The sequence below is a fragment of the Panthera leo genome, chromosome C2 (genome assembly GCF_018350215.1).
Source record: "Panthera leo isolate Ple1 chromosome C2, P.leo_Ple1_pat1.1, whole genome shotgun sequence".
NCBI classification, from domain to species: Eukaryota; Metazoa; Chordata; class Mammalia; order Carnivora; family Felidae; genus Panthera; species Panthera leo.
Window position 1 is genome coordinate 98,272,826 of NC_056687.1, and position 20,011 is coordinate 98,292,836.

At 38.2% G+C, this 20,011-nt stretch overlaps 1 protein-coding gene across 3 annotated transcripts in view; it reads left to right on the forward strand.

Moving 5' to 3' along the window:
* The window catches only part of ZBBX (zinc finger B-box domain containing), a 120,182-nt gene extending 110,819 nt beyond the window's left edge, over positions 1 to 9,363 (forward strand). For all 3 annotated transcript variants that reach the window (XM_042956166.1, XM_042956168.1, XM_042956169.1), the window contains 2 exons: positions 7,149 to 7,287; positions 9,068 to 9,363. In XM_042956166.1, coding sequence (XP_042812100.1) covers positions 7,149 to 7,287; positions 9,068 to 9,182 — 254 coding nt within the window. In that variant the 3' untranslated portion in view covers positions 9,183 to 9,363. The remainder of the gene's footprint in view (positions 1 to 7,148; positions 7,288 to 9,067) is intronic.
* The last annotated feature ends 10,648 nt before the right edge of the window (positions 9,364 to 20,011 follow it).

Genomic DNA, 20,011 nt, shown 5'->3' on the forward strand with positions numbered 1-20,011 from the left:
CCCAGAGTGATTTCTAGAAGTTTCCCACCATTTAGCAGATGCACTAAGGTTAGTAAATAGATTTCTTTCACTTGCAGTCACATTGCCCTTTAAACCACTATTTTTCCATGTGTTCCAAGGTGAGAGAGTATGTACATGGACCCCTCAGAGATATTCCTCCCCACTGCAGGTTGCCACACTGGGGATGGGGTTCCCTTCATGACTATATCCCTATCTCCTGCCCTCCTGTGTGTGGTCTCCCTCTTATTTATTGTGCAAAAGCTCTTCATTCAGCCCTCAGTTCTTTGGGAGGAATTGTGTAGCTGTAGATTCAGTGAGTTCATGGGAGGAGGTGAGTTCAGGGTCTTCTTACACCACCATGTTAGACTGGCTCCTTAACAATTTTACACTGTTCTTAAACTTATTTATTTTTGAGAGAAAGAGAGCATGAGCTGGGGAAGGGCAGAAAGAAAGGGAGAGAGAAAATGCAAAGCAGGCTCTGCACTGACAGCACAAGCTCAGTGCAGGGCCCCAACTCATGAGCCAAAATCAGGAGTTGGATGCTTAACCGACTGAGCCACTCAGGTGCCCCAGTTTTACACTTTAAAAAATATATATCATTTTCATTCTTTCCTTTGTAGCTAAAGGACTCATGGGGGAATTTTCTTGTGGTCTTTGTCTGTTTTCTACCAGATTGATCTTTTATTTTATCATTCTTTGCATGCCATGGATTCTTGGATTCTAGTTTGTTCATCTGCATAGCTAGTTGCTGTCATTTCTTTGTATCTTATGTGTTCATACTTATTGTGGGCAGCTTTGCTCATATGTTCTTTTCTGATATAGTGAGATTACATTTTCCCTAAAATGCTGTCCACCTGTACCAAGGTATGTCAGTCTTCTCTTTGGAGCTACTATTTGTGGATTGGTTATTGCATTGTTTTCTGTATCTTGCCAGCTCAAAGGCATGGGAGGATCGATGAAGGGCTGGGGAGCTTATCCTCCTTTATTGGAAGGCCTGGGCTCGCTAGTCTTCTTCTTGATTACGTTAAATTTCATTGCACCTGGTTTCAGCTGTGTTCTGTCCCTGTGGGGACACCTGCAGGTTTGTAATTTTCTTGCCTCTGCTAAGATCTTCCAGTGGGTACTTAGGGGTTTTACAAATATTTCAAATTATTTCTTCTTCTTTCCCCTTCACCTACTTTTCTCCAAATTGGTGTGGTATTGGTGAGACTTGTCAGTGCTTTCGATGACTCTCCTTTTCCTGTTACTAGTTTAGTGTTCATATCGGCTGGGGAAGAAAGTGAATAGATGGCAGTGGCACCCAGCTACACCACAGAGAGTCTTTATTTGGTTGTCCCTTGTTGAAATTTATTATGTGGACTTACATTCCTTTCTTTGTCCGATTCCTTTTATGATTTTATTTTAGTTTAGTTCTTCTGCTTTTCCTATTAATTTCATTATGGGTTGAGGGATGAGAGTCTGTGATCCATCTGTACCCAATCCATTTGCTTTCCTCTAAAATACTAAAAATCAAATGTCAGTCTCCTTGGAGGTAATTCTCACGTTAAAGACTAATTCTTAAATGAAGCATGACAGGCCTGAACTAGATCTAAAAGGATAACTATACAGCTTTTAATCAGAAAATGAAGGGTTTCTTATTTTGATAAATTGGTGAGTTCCATTATTTACAAATGAAACACCAGACTTAACAAGCAGTAGTCTCTTGTGTTTGTTTCTAACCACCAGCTTCCCTATTTCCTTTATCACTTTTGTTCTTACATACTTCACTTTTTCCCTCTGCCACTCATTTTTCCATACACTGATGCCAGTATTTTCACTAGAGCGCGTAACTTTTCGTATATGAAGGCAGCATACACTGCATGGCCTGTGAACCACCAGGGCTTTGCTGATGGTCCAGGAGCAGAACTAAATCACTTACACACACTTGACCCATGGACAGCTCTCTTTATGTTTGGGAAGATTGGCTTTGGATGAATGCACAGCTTTGGAGACATTCACCTGGAGCTTAGGAAGGAAGAGGGTGGCACATCAGACCCAACAAAACAGTCAGTGAGGTGATAGATGCTGTGGTGTCATCAGCTGCTATTCCAGAAAATTCACGGTTTCTGTACAAGGCTTTTGTATTCTGTTTAGCATCAATGGGCAGAAAAATTCCACCCACATTTCACTACTTATGGTGCAGCCTGGAAAAACTCCGTATGAGGTTTGGTTGCACAGACGCACAGCTACACAATTTGACTCTTATACAAATGTAAATGTGTTCACATGCCTGTGAAAGCTGACATTTTGTGAGCAGCAAACGTGACTTGTTTTCTCTTAGCTCTAGGATACATCCATTTCCTCTAAGTTCTATGGAAAACAACTGCGCCAGGCAACTGGGAGAAGAAAAGACAGCAAATAACTATATTCAGTGAAATATTTCCCCATTCAGATTGCTGTGGCTGATATGAGAGCCCTTTCAGAAGCAGGCAGGGCAGGCGAATGGGCGGGCGGGGGTAGAGGGCAGGTGTACAGGTTGCAGACCAACTTCCTGCTGAATCAGGAGATGGGGGCAGGAAAGCCGGGCAGTTTTGAGCCAGGCTCTGGGTCCAGGAGCCTGGTTTTGAAATTTGAAACCTCTAACTCCTAGCTTCATGACATTGGGCAAATGACTTTCACAATCTCACTTTGCATCAGTTTCTGTGTATGAAAGATGGCTACAATAGGCCCTATCATAAAATTGTTCAATGATTGAATTTAATGATATATTAAATATTATATTTATGAAAATTTTCTTTCTCTTTCTCTCTCTCTACACACACACACATACACACACACACATTCTCTCTTAAGAGTTAATTGCTTAGCACATAGTAAATCCTGAAAAAGAAACTTAAATTGTTTAAGGAACCAGTGGTTGGTACTTTCCACATACAATATAGGTAAGGTTCTCTTGGTAAGTCTAATTTTTAGTCAAAAACATCTAAAAGCTGTTTTCATTCTACAATGATGTTTTCTTCTGGCCACCGTGAGGGTGATAGCTTTAGCTCATTCCATATAATTATTTCCTCCACAAATATCTTTGTAAATAAAGCTATCATCACTTCCTTAGTAGGTTCAACATGACCATATAACTTACTTGCCAAGTCACTTTGTCAACTTTTGAATATTGTCATAGCCTGAAGAAATTTGGGAAACATCAGAAGATATGCAGTATGAGAAAGTATCAGTAATAATGCACATTAAGGCATTCATGTTTTCATTAGTTAAAAATAATTCATTTGTTCAAAATTATTCTGACTTGTGGTTTAAGGGTTTGTACTTTAAGACTTAAATTCCCATGGCAATCCTATGTTTGTATAAGTCCACAGTAGTTAACTGAGCCAAGCAATTAAAAAGAGGAAAGTAATTTTCTTAAATAAGAAAGACTAAAAATCTACCTGATACTAACTGATGTAGCTATACTGTTGGAGAAAAAAATAGTGAGATAGTGAATAATTGGAACCTCTGTTCATAAGTTGACCATCAAGTAAGATATTACACTGTATGGGGGCTAATCAGGGTTTATAGTTAGCAGATTAAGTAAGTAACCCTTGTAAAGAGAGGTTAAGATGGACTGGAATGGCAATCTTTTTGCTTTGGGTCACCTTTCAATTTCAAGAAAAAAAATGAGTGCCACCTATAAATGAAAGTCAACATATTTTTTAAAATTCTGACATAAGGAATATGAAGCCATTCAATGAGTAATAATCACTACTTGTTTTTATATGTAATTTTGCTTCATTTGATCTTTATAACAACTCTGTGAAGGCAAATGAAGCAGGTATGATTTTTAATCTCCCCTTCGTGGATACAGTAACTGAGGCTCTAGGTGACGTAATAATTACCCAGGGTCTCCCTTGGGTGCTCAGAAGAGACCAGGCGCGAACCTGGGCAAGTCTGCCCCACATTCCTTTGTCTCACCACCCTACCACAGTGCACTTAACTAATGTCAAATCCTTACTCCTAATCAGTATTGTGACTGCATAAGAGGCAGAGGGTGTGGGCAGGGAGAAGGTAAAAGGAAGAAGGTAAGAAGGGATAAACAAGGCGAGACACAATGGCAGAAGGGAAAAGATGGAGAGAGAGAAAAACCAAAGTCTGAAGGTTTGGGGAGGGGGCTCACAGGCTACAGGGTAAGTGTCCTGGTTGTCACAGCCTCCTAAACACGGGGATGTCACTGGTATCTCTGCTAATAGTCCTTTAGATGGTGGTGGTGGTGGTGATTTGGGTTCCTTATAGGAACGTAACCTGTCTGCTTTGTGTCTATTCTTTGAAGTTTTTATCCTGTCTCTTTGTTCCCACTTTTCTTTCCTTCATTTCTTTTACTCATCTAAATGTTCATTTCCCTGTAGAATAAAGTTTTATGTGTATATTTTAAATGACTTGAGTTTTAGAAATACACCTTAAAACTTTATATTTAGTCATTTTTTTCCCCTTTGCCATTCTTTATTATCAAATTTAAGAGGTTCTTCAATGATCAGAGAACATACACTATTACTCCAGGGATAGAAAAAGGCTTAACTTCAATCCATTCCTCAATAGTCCACTTTCTAGACAGTTATAAAGTAAATTCATAACAGCTGAATTTCCACTATAAATGTCAATCCAGTCTTCCCTGGTTTTATATTAGAAAATCTTAGGTTTTTGTATAATTGATCTTTTAGATTTAACACTAACCCACAATAGAGTTTTCATAGGCAGTTTTATTTTTCCCTGCCCTGAAAATCAGGTGATGTCACCTTTGCCCCTCTTAACTTCACATGGTACTTGGAAATATCATTTTGAGAATGAACAATTATATAAAAGTAGGCCCATTCTGTCTACACCATCCGAATTAGCTCTGCTCAGTCAGGACTGAACTGCCCTGCAGAGGTCGGGTACCTCTCCTGGTGGTGTTCTTTAGATCTAAGAGTCGTTATTGGGTTTCAGTTCTGTAGTTGCACCAGTTGCAAATCCTGAATTGATTGCTTTCTCATGGGTAACAGTCCCTATCACTGGGGCAAGTGAGGGTGCTATGCATACCTGTCTTTTTTACCTTGTGGAAAAAGAGAAGAGAAAAATAGAAGTCCACGCTAAAGAATGAGATTCTGAGATATAGAGATTTCTGACGTTGCTGAGCTAGAAGAGCTTAGGGCTAATTGCATTTCTTCTTCTCTGGTTGTGTGACTTCCAACAAGCAACCAGTGTCTCGGGGACCTTCGGTTTCCTAATCTCCAACAACTGGGGAGGGAATAAAAATTCTAGCTGAAGAATCTTTTTGTTTTTCTCAAAATTAGTCTTCTACAGAGCTCCAAATTTAAATCAGACCGAGTAAAGCCATTTGGATGATTTTGGGGTTGTGGAACAGGAGCCTCAGCCCCAAGACTACTGTATTTCTCCAGGTATCATAATTTGAAAGTCACTGGGCTAAATAATTTTAAGGACATTTCCAGTTGTAAAGGTATTGAGGACTGTCTTGCAGCAGGAATAATCGAAGTTTCTTCCAGCAGGGGAATGTCTGCTTGCTCAAAAACTTCAAGTAAATACTATCCAAGAAATAATCATAATCATAACCATAGAATAATTCTCTCAGTCCAGGTGAATGTTACACATAGTTTGGAGTGTGGTCCTTGTGATCAGGAGAATATTTGCTTGCACTTTCATCAGAGTAAGGGGAAAAGTAGCACCCGGTAATTTTAACAGTTTTAAAAGTCATGCTACCATAACCTTAGGTAAAAGTTAGATGGCTCTTCCAACTTCATCAATGACGAAAAGAAGGCATCATGGTCTTTCTAATACAGTAATCATACTTATTTTTGTACTTGACTTTTTGGTAGTTTATATAAAATATGTTTGCTTATGCATTTGCTTATTTAACTTGCACTGTTTGCCCTTACATGAGCTAAATCATAGGCCTGCTTCATGTAAAAGATTTAAGTCTTGGGGTGCCTGGGTGGCTCAGTAGGTTGAGCGGCCGACTTCGGCTCAGGTCATGATCTCGCGGTCCGTGAGGGCTGTGAGTTCGAGCCCCGCGTCGGGCTCTGTGCTGACAGCTCAGAGCCTGGAGCCTGTTTCAGATTCTATGTCTCCCTCTCTCTGACCCTCCCCTGTTCATGCTCTGTCTCTCTCTGTCTCAAAAATAAATAAATGTTAAAAAAAAAATAAAAAAAAAAAAGATTTAAGTCTTCTCCCCTTTCACATACAAATGGTTATTATCTATCCAAACAAAGCAGAAAGTAGAAAGGGTAGCAGAAAAGAAAGGAAGCAGAAAAAGAAAGGGCAGCTTTGCCAAAAGTAACCTTCACCTCAGACTGTATGGGGGTAAAGCTTTTATTTCTTAGAAGACAAAAATAAACAATAAGGTGTTTAACGTTCTGGCAAATTGAGGAGTTGCACGATATTCTAGCCTTAAAAGAGGATCCTGTGACTTTCTTTGCAATTTTGTAAATTCTGAGGACATTTAACACTTTCTTAAGTGTAGTATATATTTAAAAATCAATTAGGTTAGTTGAAATAACTCAGAGAAAGACAAATACTATATAATATCACTTACATATGGAATCTAAAAAACCCAAACTCACAGAGACAGAGACTAGAATAGTGGTTACCAGGGGCTAGGGGGTGGAAGAAATGGGGAAATATTGGTCAAACAGTGTAAACTTTTGGTTAAAAGATGAACAAATTCTGCAATGTAATGTGCAGCATGGTGATTATAGCTAATAATATTAGATACCTGAAGGTTGCTAAGAGAGTAGATCTTAAATGTGTTAGCTAACACTATGGTGGTAATCATTTTGCAATATATAAATGTTCCAATCAACATATTGTACACCTTAAAATTACACCATGTTACATGTCAATTATTTCTCAATAAATTAAAAACAAATTGGGGCAATCCCCCCCCCAAAAAAAACAAAAACAAAAACATAATCCATCTGATTAAGGTGACTTGATACCCATGCCCTAATTTAGAAGCTTAGAGCAAACTTCCTTCATATTCTGCTCATCCCGCATATACTAGAAAATTGAGGTGATTAAAAATCTGTACTGACCTTCTTTGTAATGCTTATAGTTTATGCTGGGTAAACTTTCAGCACCATATGCTGTGTTTGTGTCTTGAATTTATGTGCTGACATAAAATGTTTCAGATCCTTCAGAAAAACTTTACAGTCTAACCTCAGAAGAGTTACCAGCCTTCAACAACCACTTGCTGGACATAAGTCAGACTACTGGAGATTTCCTTAAAAGCTCAAGTGCCGGAGGCCTCTGGGGAGTTGAGGAACAGAGGTAGGTCAAGCCGGCAGCTCATATGTAATGACAGCATACATGGTGAAATTTTTGACAAGCCCCAAATAGTTATCTTTACTATATGAAAAAAGATTGCGCTCACGTGGGTGCTTTATATGGCCATTCTCTGTAAAATGTTTGGGTCCTTGGTCGACGTATTATCAGGATTTAGTAGAAGGCTTATGAAGTTGTTGCTTTAATGTGAAGAGATAATTCTCTGCTGGACAATGTATGTCAGAAAAACGAAAAGATATTGGGAATTTTATAATCCTTCAGCATTTCTCCTTATATTGAAAAACAGTTGCTTTACTTGCATTAATTAACTTAATAAATTCAAACAATTTGCACTAATAGAATCTTACTCAATGTGAATAAAACTTTTAGAATAGAATGTCGAGAAGATTCTTTCTTGAAATTAGGTCAAGATTGTTAATGATAGCATATTTTAAATTAAGTCATTTCATTCTTTCCTCACATGAAAAACATTTAGGGTTGATCAGTTTGTAAAGAACATAGGTTATACTAATAAATGCTTCAAAAAAGTAGTTTATCATGTCAGTCTATTACTGACGTGCTGGAATTTCTTGAAAAGGGAGGAAGGATCCTTGTAGAAGGATTAAGATAAATGTAAAATAGAAAGTCCCTTGAACTGTAAATTCCTTTGATTGGTTTGAAGTCTAATATTGCATTAAAAGGGAATCAAGAGTCCATTATTATTCCATCTTTCTAAAGGAGAGAATCATTTAGCTGTGGCCCTTGGATTTTTGCATTTCTAACACCACTTCCATTTTTAAAAAGAGAGATCAATATAAAGTTGCCATTTTTTCCCTAAAAAGCTCTTTTAAAACAAAGTAACTAAACCTGCCACATACCCTCGGCATCATTTCATAAAAGAAAGGACATTTAATACTAAAAATATAAGGGGCACAAACAGAATAAAGCAGTACTTTAAAATTAAAAATGTCATGAAAAAGTCCTTACCTTGTCCTTATTTTCCCTTCTTAGACCAGTGAAAATTTTTATCTCAGTCAGATCTGCCCTAGCCCACAGATCAGAGTTTAGGAACTTGCTGATTTAGCCTCTGTGGGTCATAAAAAAGAATCCAAAAAGATACCTATCACAGGATGAAGTATTTTATATTATTTAGTGGCATAGCATGGGCTGAAATTCTAGATAACTTGGACAAAAAAAATCTGAATTACACAAACTCCTTTCTGCTCCCCCACACTACTTCCTTCCCTAGACCTGACACCTGTATACTAGACTTTCTACCAGTTCGTCTCCACAGTAAAATGTAACAAGATAAAATAACTAAATAATTGCTGCCATTAAGTTTGGTTTTGGCATATCTTGATTGGCTATCCACATAGTCCTAATTTACAGTACGCAAAAGAGGTGATTTATTTGGCAATCTATTCGTTGGGATTCTATTGCACAGCCAATGTAATGATGAATGTTCTTAATGATGACCTGAGGCTTGGCAAGTTTCTGAAGTGCCTTCTGAATCATCAGTGAAAGACACAACCAGAGAGCATAAAATCGTCTCCCCTTGGTTCCACTGTGGCTTTATTTCTCGGGAGAGGGAGAATGATGAGAATTTCTCATTAAAAGGAGGCTTGGTATATTGGGCACATTGAAAATTATGGCCCCAGTCGGAGACAGCCCCCTCACATCTGCCTGCCTCCAATGACTTCAATGCATGTAGTATTGATCAGAAGATGAATGAAGAGTTGAAACCTGGTTCTGTATATTGTGTATTGATCTTTTAATGTATTTCCAGCTCTTCTGAAAAAGATACTGAAATTCAGTCTTTGCTGACACTTTCTGAAAGCAGCACGGAGGAGGAGGAGGAAGAGGATTTTCTTGACCGGCAACACGTCATCACACTCCCATAATCAAAGAGTGCCTAATGATAATGATCATTTGTTCATTACGTTTTCCATTTGGTACCCAGAGTAAAGCAAACAGCTGAAAAAAGTGACCAAGTGATTACTTGTCCCCGGTGCTGGAGATTTGATTGTTAATGTTTCTGATATTTCAAGATTGGCAGACTAATAAAAATCAGTGAAATTGTAAGTTCAAGGGCTTTTTCTTCCAAACGATTTATTGTATGTCAAACGCTGATCTATATTACACACAATATTAGTAAAATTTGGTGAATTTTAAAAACGAACAGTTATAATTGTGTCTCTAGAACCTATTATAGGTTAGAACATGATTGCATTTAAAGTAATATTGGATGGTTGAATTATATTTTAAACAATTATGTCATCAGTAAGAGCATACATTTGATGGCCATAGCATTAATTGAGCCTGGAATCCGTGTTTTGCTTTGGTAATTACTGTTTCGTTTTGTTATGTTTCGTTTTGTTTCGGTTAGGGTTTTTGAAATTCACACAAGTTCTGGTAGCTTCAAAAGTTGCTGCCAGAAGAGAAAAAAGAAGACCCAAAATAAAGCAGACATAACACTTGTCATTCTAGTATGACACAAAAACTTATACTAGAAAACACAGAACCCGCCCCCACCACCTCCCACAAACATCTTACTTTGGGCGGGTCACTGTGATGGTTAATTTTTTGTCAATTTGGCCACACTGTGGTACCCAGATATTTGCTAAAACTTTATTCTGGATGTTTCTGTGAACGCATTTTTGAGGTGAGATCAACATTTAAATCAATAGACTTTGAGTAAAGCTGATTAGTCATAGTGGTGTGTGTGGATGTCATCTAATCAGCTTGAAAGTCTTTTCTTTTTTAATTTTTTTTTAATGTTTGTTTATTTTTGAGAGAGACAGAGACAGAATGCAAATGGATTAGGGGCAGAGAGAGAGGGAGACACAGAATCTGAACCAGGCTTCAGGCTCCGAGCTGTCGGCACAGAGCCCGACACGGGGCCCGAACTCACGAGCTGTAAGATCATGACCTGAGCCAAAGTCAGTCGCTCAACCGACTGAGCCTCCCAGGCGCCCCAACTTGAAAGTCTTAAGAGAAAAAAGACTCAGGTCCTCCATGGAAGAGGGAACGCTGCCTTCAGGTTGAGCTCAAACTGCAACATTAGCTCTTTCCTGGGTCTCCAGCCATCTGGCCTGCTCTGTAGATGTTGGATTTGCTAGCTGTCACAATTGATTCTATTTCCCTAGACAACCCTGACTAATACAAATATATCTGTAGGACTGTTGTGACACCCAGAGAAAATAACACATGCAGAGGTGTTTTGCTAGTCTTAGTAGTAGTAGATCTTGGGGTTGGTGGGTGTCCAGTGCTTTACTTGATCTTATAATTCAAGGGTTTAAGAAAAGAGCAGAAGGAGACGTGGGGAGGGATAGTTTCATGGTTGTCACTTTGTGACGCTTTAGGACAGTTTCCCCTTAAAGAGATTGTTGACATCAGGAAAACATACCTGCAGGTTGGCTATGCCATCATCACAGCATTAACTGTATCTCAAGGTTCAGATTCTTTTTTTCTTCCCTATGATTCTGGGTAATAGCCCCTTATAGAAGAGTGATGATTGTTTAGTGTAATTTCTCTGATAATTTTTCCATGGGATCAATACATTGTACTGGTCATCTACTAGCAGGATAGAAAATGGTGAAGACACCTATTTCTATGCCTTTCAATATAAAAATGCACTTCATTAAAGTGGTTCACATAAATGAACAATAAACAATAAGGAAATCCACTCATACTATCAAAATTAAATTTCCTGAAAGAAATTAGTATCTTAAAATGAAGAGTGTGACTCCTCCAAAGTGTTCACTCTCCTGTTAGCACTTCCTCTGTCCCCATCCCAGGGAGTTAACAGTGAGTCACCTTCAAATCTGCGTCGTTTATGTTAAAGGCCCTTCTGTCATCTTGTCCTGAGGCTGATAGCTCTCTGACTTTTTGTATTTGAAGTTAACTGTTCATCAGTTAAAATGGGAAGGAAAATACATTATTTTTGTTTTTAGCATGTCTGCTCAGGTTTAAAATTTCTCTACTCTCCCTACCCTCCTTTGCTGTGGGACATCTTCATTCCTCTGATGAAGAAGAAAATTGCTCCCTAGGTGCAATTTATAAAAGTCCAGTGTTTCTCTCAACGTGGAAGGAGGTGTTGTCTTATTCTCATTAAGGAAGAAGGACCACTGCTATTCCTTCTGTCTTGAGTCTTGGTTTGAGTCTTTTATAAACTAGCTCAGAAAGAGATTTTATAAGATACTGTTACCTTTTACAATGTAAAAATTTTTAAATAAAAATAAATCTGAGAATTGTCATGAATGCATTTCTGGCCAGAACTTGAGATAATGCATAGACCGTTGACTTTGTCATTTGACTTCCAATATGACATTGAAATTAAACATGAGGGTCCTCGGTGGCAGAGCAGGCTCCCTTCTGCCTTTATTTGCTTCCCATATCCACACATTTAGAAAAGTTCCTTAATTCCTTTGCCATTAGTCTAATGAGGAAATAAAAACTAAATAAGATTAGAGCCTTTGCCTGAAGCAGTTTCAATGTGTTCTCTCATTTTGAAGCTCAGGCTTAGAATCACTGTTAAAGGCACACACCTAGTTTTGACTGTGGAATCCAGAGAGTTACAGACATTCAAGAAGAATCACAACCATACTCCCAATACTAGAGTTACCACAGTGTGCCTCTAGCAACCACTGGACAAATGATCACACGGTTTTGTATGCACGTTGGGATTTAGACTCAGACATGCCTCGAGGTGTAATAGTAATAGGAAATTCTATAATTTTATCACTCTGGAGATACACAGAATGGAAACAAATTGACATTAAGTTATATTTGGTAGCTTAAATATATTGTTTGATATTTACTGTCATTCACATCTAGTACACTCTGAGTGTGTCACGCTAGACAGGCCAATGGGGTGCACTACCCTTTAAGACCACTCAGTGCTGTGCCTTATATGTAAAGTGCAAAGAAAACCTCTCTTGAACAAATGACTGTTACAAAATGACTCCATCTCTGTAATAGGGCACTCAGATATTTTAAGTAATTTCTTGATTCAGAAAAAAACAGGTCTCTATGTCCCTATGATTCAGTGGTTGGAAAGATCTTGAGCAATGCTTATCTCATCTTTTTTTTTTTTTTCCTTTAATTTTATTGATTTTGAGAGACAGAGAGAGAGTGTGAGCAGGGGAGGGGAAGAGAGAGAGGGAGAGAAGGAGAATCCCAAGCAAGCTCCGCAGTATCAGCCCAGAGCCCAAAGCGGGGCTCAAACTCACGAACCGCGGGATTATGACCTAAGCCAAAGTTGGACGTTTAACCGACTGAGCCACCCAAGCGCCCCTCAAAATGTACTTCTGAATGAGACTTTTTCTAATTTCTGTCTAAAGTAAGTCCCCGTGTTCCTTTCTCTTTCTCTTTATTCTTTCTCATAGCATCCTACTTTTCCCTTCATAGCGCCTCATAGCACAATAATGTATTGGTGTGAATTTTGAATGTATGTCAAGTAGACCTTACATTTCAACTAAACATGGATTATATCCATTTTGCTCACCACTATGCACTTAACCTCTAGCATATGCCTAGCTCTCACTACTGGTCATCAGTAATGAATGAATGAATGAATGAATGAACATGCCAGATCCAATGATAAACCATCTTAGTCCCTAATTTTTCCCAAGGGGAGACAGTATATGTATGTATGTGTATACAGTATACACATACACACATATACATCTCATGAGAGAAACACAGGTTAGCAGGTTATATATTTACTAGATGGCAGATCATTTATTCGAATGTGTTTCTACATCACAAAATGGAAGAAAAAAAAGATACTTAGTTCAGAAGAACATTGTGAGAAACAAATGTAGTAGTGAATGCGGAAACACTTTCGAAATTGGAAAGCACTCTCATGATTATTACCATCACTTTTCACGACTTAATTCTACACATTGAATATACAGGCACATTAATGGATGGATCAGTTAGTGAATTAGGATCAAGTTAATGATACACAAAAGTCACTCAATGTAATATCTAAAGTGGCGAAAGTTTTCAGTGAGTTGGACAATTTGACTGATATAAAGTTGTTTATGTTGAAAGCTAAATATCTAAATTTATTTTATTGATATTATTTTTGAAACATCTCCTATGTTTAGGTTTCTTCCGTCATGTGTAAGTTCAGAATTTTTAAATATTAAAATTGCACTGGTACTTTTATTATAAACACTCTGATCATCATACTTTCAGAGAGGATAAATTGTAAAAACATACCATTTATACCTCCCCAAATCTGTTTTTATAGGATATTCTGTTTCATCATAGTTTTCATCCCTGGTTATTTATTACTAGCCACATTTTCATGAAAACAATCTTTATTTCCTCAGAGTTCATCTGTGCCTGTAGTTTATCCCCCACCTAAAGTCATATTTCTTTGTTAGTGACACCCTGATTGTTTGCTGGGTAAATGATTATGATGTTGCAAACAGGATTATGACTTTAGCTGGGGAATAACCAGCAGGCATAGATGAACTCTAAGGAAATAAAATCCTCCCTTTTTAATGCAAATGTCTTCCATAGTTAAGGAAAAGGAGAGGATATTTTTAATGTTCTCCATGAGGTGACAGTTATGTTTAAAATGAGAAGAATTAATTGATTGATGGGGTTAGCTTGTATTTCTTTTTTCAACTAAATGTAATATGCAATAACAGTTATGGAAACAGTTCTCAGCATCTCTATGCTCTTGCTTCTGCCAGAAGGAAGCACTCTTTCTATCCAGAAAACAAATATACATTATTCTAGATACAAATGCTTAGGAACATTTCCAAAAGGGGAAATGTACTTCATCCCTATTTTATAATTAAGTCTTATTTATTCATAAGTTAAGTATGAAAGAGATGTTTTAGGGTAAATTTTGATATCATTTCACATTTTTTTTAGTTAATGGTCATATTTTTATAGTATAACATTTTGTCGTTCATCCAAGTGACAGTAGATTTCGTCAACAGCTTCTATACTTAAAAAGTGAAAGTGGCAAGTGCAGGCAGGAGATGAACAGATGCACATTCAAGTTTTCAAAAGTAATTACCCCATTTACTTTCTCCTCTCACCTACACCACAGCCCTGAAAGAAACCCTGGTAAGTTAGGCCATTGAATCAATCAGGATTTGGCTTAATTTTATATCACAGGAAACTCCAAATAACAGTAGACTAGCATAGATGATTCTGTTGTATGTAAAGTCAGGGAATAGGCAGTGTAACGCTGGTGTGGCAACTATATCTGACTGTGTTGTTTCTATCCTCAAGGTCACCTTGTCGTTCAAGACGGGGGCAGATATCTAGCCGTCAGAATCTGAGTTCAAGGCGTCAAGAAGTGGGAAAGTGGGGAGCGTGAAATAGACACCCCCTAACTGAGGTAACTTCCTTTAACTTCCTGGAAAGCTCACACAACATTTCCACTTGCGCATTATTGGCCAGAACTTAGCCACATCAGATGCTAGGGAATTTGGAAATGTAGTCGCTTAAGTGGGCACATTGCTACCCAGAAGAAAATTGGGCTTGCGTTACAGGGGAAGGTGGATATTGAAGGCACCTGGCTGTCTGTCACAGCCTCTAGTGTTACTTTCATTACTGGTCCACCACAGCTCACTTTCAGAATATATGCATTTTGCAGTTGATGTGGTTTGAAATATGTGGCAGAAACCAACCTTTTGAGATTTAAACAAATCAAATTTAAGAGACACTCCTATACTTAAATCACTCAAGTTCATGTATAAACCATACCTCTCTTTTAGTCCGAAAGACATGCTTTAGTTACACAAACAGAGACCTCATCATTATTCAACTTCAGGTTTTCACCTTAGGACTTCTTGAAACACATTCCACATCTCTTTAAAGTTCAGTCTTTGGGCTGATGCCCAAATCCAATCTGCTTTGGCAAGGACTTTCAATGCACTCTGTTAAAAAATACTGTGATATGAAATATTTGTCTCAAATGGATGTTCCAATATAAGGATATTTTGAAACCTATGATGGAAATTTTTATGACAATACACAGAGAACAAATATGAAATAGTTTCTTCTTATAGGAATATTGAATACTAGTATAGGAGAGCCAGAGATTACAGATGTTCACATAAAGCAGTGCTTAAATCTTTTGTAGTTGACATATCAAATGAGAGATTAAAGGCTTTCAAGCCAAATTCTGGGGACTCATAAGGTTTCTTGATTTGGGGGGAGGAGTATGAAGGAGGACTGGGTTCTTCAACAAAAGCATCTCTGCCAGGATACTTTTTATGTAAAGGGAGTCTCTATGAGATAGAAGAAAGAATTTTGCCACAAAAGTTAGAGATCTATGGCCTAGAGTCCCAAATCTCTGGGCCCTTCTCAGGCTGGTGTTCTACGATTTATATTGTCACAGAATGTTATATGTTGTTAAGATGTTTGGCTGGATTTACATCTTTTTTGCTGTAAGACCAGACTCCAGAGAACCATGAAGGAAGATAGGTTCTCTTTCTCAATTCACTGAAAGCTATTAAAAAATTATCCAACTTCAAGCAATTGGCTACATTGCTCACTGACTTCTAGTTAGATGTGTGTTTCTTCAAGTACAGAAACCTAATCAAGATACTGAAAGTAGAGTGGGTTTATTTTACTAAGAAATTGAATTGTATGGAAATCTAAGAACAGGAGCTTTAGAAGAGGTGGCCTTGGTCACTCATGGGTTCCTACTTTCGGGGGGCACATTAGCTCTATGTTTCCCTACTGACTGGCTGCTTCTGTTCACTCATCCTTTCTGCTTCTGCTCAAGGATTTAACTTATTATGGTTCATTCAAGGCCTCTGTCTCATGGTTTCCCTCTCAGTTTCACTCAGACAGCTACTTCAGTCTTGAATTGGTTTTTCAATTCCAAATCCAGAGAGAGATGTTAGATTGGTCTGGTTTATATTTTCAAGCCAGACAACAAAGTTGCCTAAGGAGGGCTCAGGGCTGGGTCAGAGTCCAACAATTGTCACCAGGCCGTGGTGAGAGGGAGTGGAGAGAAGAAAGGACAATTTGTTTTTTTTTTTTTTTTAAATTTTTTTTTTCAACGTTTTTTATTTATTTTTGGGACAGAGAGAGACAGAGCATGAACGGGGGAGGGGCAGAGAGAGAGGGAGACACAGAATCTGAAACAGGCTCCAGGCTCCGAGCCATCAGCCCAGAGCCTGACGCGGGGCTCGAACTCACGGACCGCGAGATCGTGACCTGGCTGAAGTCGGATGCTTAACCGACTGCGCCACCCAGGCGCCCCGACAATTTGTTTTAAAAATGGTCTCTGCCTCTCAGCAGTCCAGGAGCTGTGATTTCAAAAGTGAGGTGGGTCTGGTATGCCATGGAATTCTCTGAAAAACCCTCAGGAAAGGAGTGGAGTGTCAAAGAGAGAAGTCTGTAGGACAGAGTTATGATGTTGGGGTGGGTGTGAGGAGAGGGACAGAAAAGAAAGGGTGTTAAGGGCTAATGCTCCCTCAGGATCACCCTGATGGTGTGGGAACTGTGCAGGTAGTACTGTCAGCTTCAAGCTCTTACCAGGCCTCCTCAAGGCCATCCTCTCACTTGTGACTCACGTGTCAATAGTACTCTTTGCTCGAAGAGCCAGTACTGGAAATGAGTAACCTGGAGCTTCATTCTAATTTTGTTCTCTAATATCCTCATCATAGACACTTTTTCATTCCCAGGACTGATCTACTTGACAACTATGAAGTGAAATTTCACACTGAATTCCCCTCGGAGCAGAATGTTCTCTAGAGGTCTCAGCAGACTTTCAAAAGCAATATTACAAATGTGGCAGGTGCCTTCCCTTGGCTTGTCTGGCATCCGGGGCCAGATGATTCTGACGGGAGCTCAAGCCTGTCTCACAGATTCCCCTTTATTGATTCTTGAAATGGCCCCATTTTCTTCTTTATAAGGGAGGAACTAAACCTCAACCAGATGCTTGTGATTAAAATAAAAGATAATGATAACAGAACTTTTACCAAGGATATGTCTCCTCCTGCTATCGGATAAATGCCAAGGTGAAAACAAGCCATTTATCTGCAAATAAACCTTGCCCTGGGGGTAGATGGTTTATTTTCCAAGTTTGAAACAATTATACTTTGACAGCATCACTCTCCTCTCAAGATTTTAGGTTTATTATAACATCATTAAAAACACATTTAGTTGGTATTAGTGAAACATAGTTCACAGCACTGTTGTGTAAAAGACAATTTTGACATCAAGGTAGTCAAAAGCAGTCTCAATCTAATTTTCTAAAAATCCATATTTCTAAAAAAAATATTCCTTATCTTCTCATGAATTAAAGCATCTGATTTACTGACACTTCTTTGAAATAGATGGAATTTTATTTTCCTTTTCTATAAACAATAATGATAGACTACAGTCATACCAAATGGTCAGTGTTTCATTTTATGGTATTTCCTGTTTTAGAATGTAGAAATAGAAATGCTTCAGTTTTTAAAATTATGTTTAGAGAAATTATTCCACTTGATGTTACAGCAGCAGTCAGCATGAATGCTACCGCAGAAGAAGAAAACTGTTTTTCAATTTTCTTTATGGAACCCCAGCTGTACAGAGTTCAAATCCAGGTGAAGCATCTAATTTCTTGAAATGGATAATCTTTGAACTACCCACCACAAATGTGGTGGGAGATTTGTTTATAAAGGAGATAAAATTCCCATTCTTGGCTCAATCCAGAAAGTTCCTTAAAGAGGGGACAGCATGCTATTATATCTCCAATGAAAAATAGATTTCTCTGAACCTATATCATTAGTCAATCCCCTCACAATAGTTTTTGCTCCCTCCATGGTAAAATTCCTTGAAAGGGATGTCTAAATACCATTTTCATTTCCTGTGTCCCTTTTGACCATGAAGTTTGGCTTTTGTTCTCACCATTTGATCATAATGCTCTTGTCAATGGTGACCTCTATATTCCTCAGAGCTCTCCATAGCCTCTCAGCCTCATTTGATGTGGTTGACGACTCCATAGTCTTTGAAACTGTTCTTTGCATGTCCTTGAGGGCACCACACTCTCATGATTTTCTTTTTCTCTCACTGCTACTTCACAGTGTTGTCTGGAATGCCTTCTTTTCCCAGCTTCTGAAATGTCAATGTGTTCAAGGCCCAATCTTGTAAACTCTTACATATCTACACTCTCTCTTAGTGACCCTATCCAACCTGAAATATACAAGGTCACCTTAATAGTCACCCTTAACTCCAGATTAGGATACTGACATGCCAAAAACAGAGTTGTGGACTTTTCTTTGCAAATTGATTTCTTTGGTCTTCCCCATTTTGTAAATGGCAGCAGTGTTCATCTAACTGCTCCAGCCAAGGACACTGGGAGTGACCTTTGAATCTCCCCTTTCCTTTCAGGCTCACATCCATTTTGCAGTAAGTGCTGTTAACTCCAACTTAAAATATGCCTTGAACGTTACGTCTTCTAATTGCCTCCGCCACTCCCACCTGACCCAGTTTACCCATCTCACCCAACATCTCTACTTTGCAAAACGGCCAGAATTATCTTTTAAAAGTGAAAATCAGATCATATTCCTCCCCAGTGCCAACTCCCCCACTGGCCTTGTATCACAGTTACAAAACCTAAGTCAGAGTTTCCCGGTGGCCATCAAGCCCTTTTGTGATTAGGCCCCTGCTTGACTCTAGGGCCTCATAACCTACTGCTTTTCCTTGAACTCACCCTGTTCTGCACACACTGGCCTGCTTGCTGCTGTTTGAACTCAAGAAGGTTCTAGCTTTAGGACTCTCCTTTCTGTAATACTCCTAGGTCCCCTAGATTCTTGTATGGTTTTCCTTCTTCAGGTTCAGGTCTCAGCTTAAATATCTCTCAGAGAAGTTTCACTGGTCATTGTATCTGAAGGATCCATACACCTCTTCATTCTTCCCCTTGCACATGAATTTCTTCCTGACCTTTACTACAGGAAGCCTTTATTCACCTTTTTTACTAGCATCCTTCATTAGAATATAAATAGCACCCTCCATTAGAATATAAACTTCCTGAAAGCTTATATTCTAATATAAGCTTTAACTTTAATATAAGTTATAACAGCTGAATGGCTGTTCCATTCCTAACTATGTTATTGGTGTGTGTCTGGCACAAGGAATATTCATTAGTGAATATCATTATTCATTCGTGAGTATTGATCAAGTGAAAAACTTTTGGTCTGTTCTGTTTTTTGCAAGGTGTAAGGTAGGCAGCTGAAAGAAGAAACATTCTATAGTAATTTCCTAACATATATCGAGCATCTATCATGTATTGTAAGCATTTTTCATCACCTCATAGCAACCTCAGGTGGTAAGTACTATTATTAGTCCTCATTTTACATATGAAGAAACAGAAGCACAAAAATAGTTAAATAATGTGTCCAGGGTTACAGGGCTGGTGAGAATGCTAAATTACAAATATAGGCCTTCCAATTCCAGAGTCTAAATGTACCCATGTGTACAATACTTCCTTTCTACTTCTTTCTCCTTCAGTGAACTTTTAAAAGATAGTTTACTATTGATTTATGGAATAAATTTTAACTTTAGGTACTAGGATTAAACCTAAGGTTTCCTTAGTAAAATATCTGAACATAGTTTTATTATAGTGAAGTCATAATTTAATTCTTAAAAATGTGTTTCTCTTAATTTTTTTTTAATCTTCTACATTGAAACTAGTAGACATTCAATAAGTCTTCGATGAACAAAATATCAAAACCAAAGTCTAGACATGTGATAAATT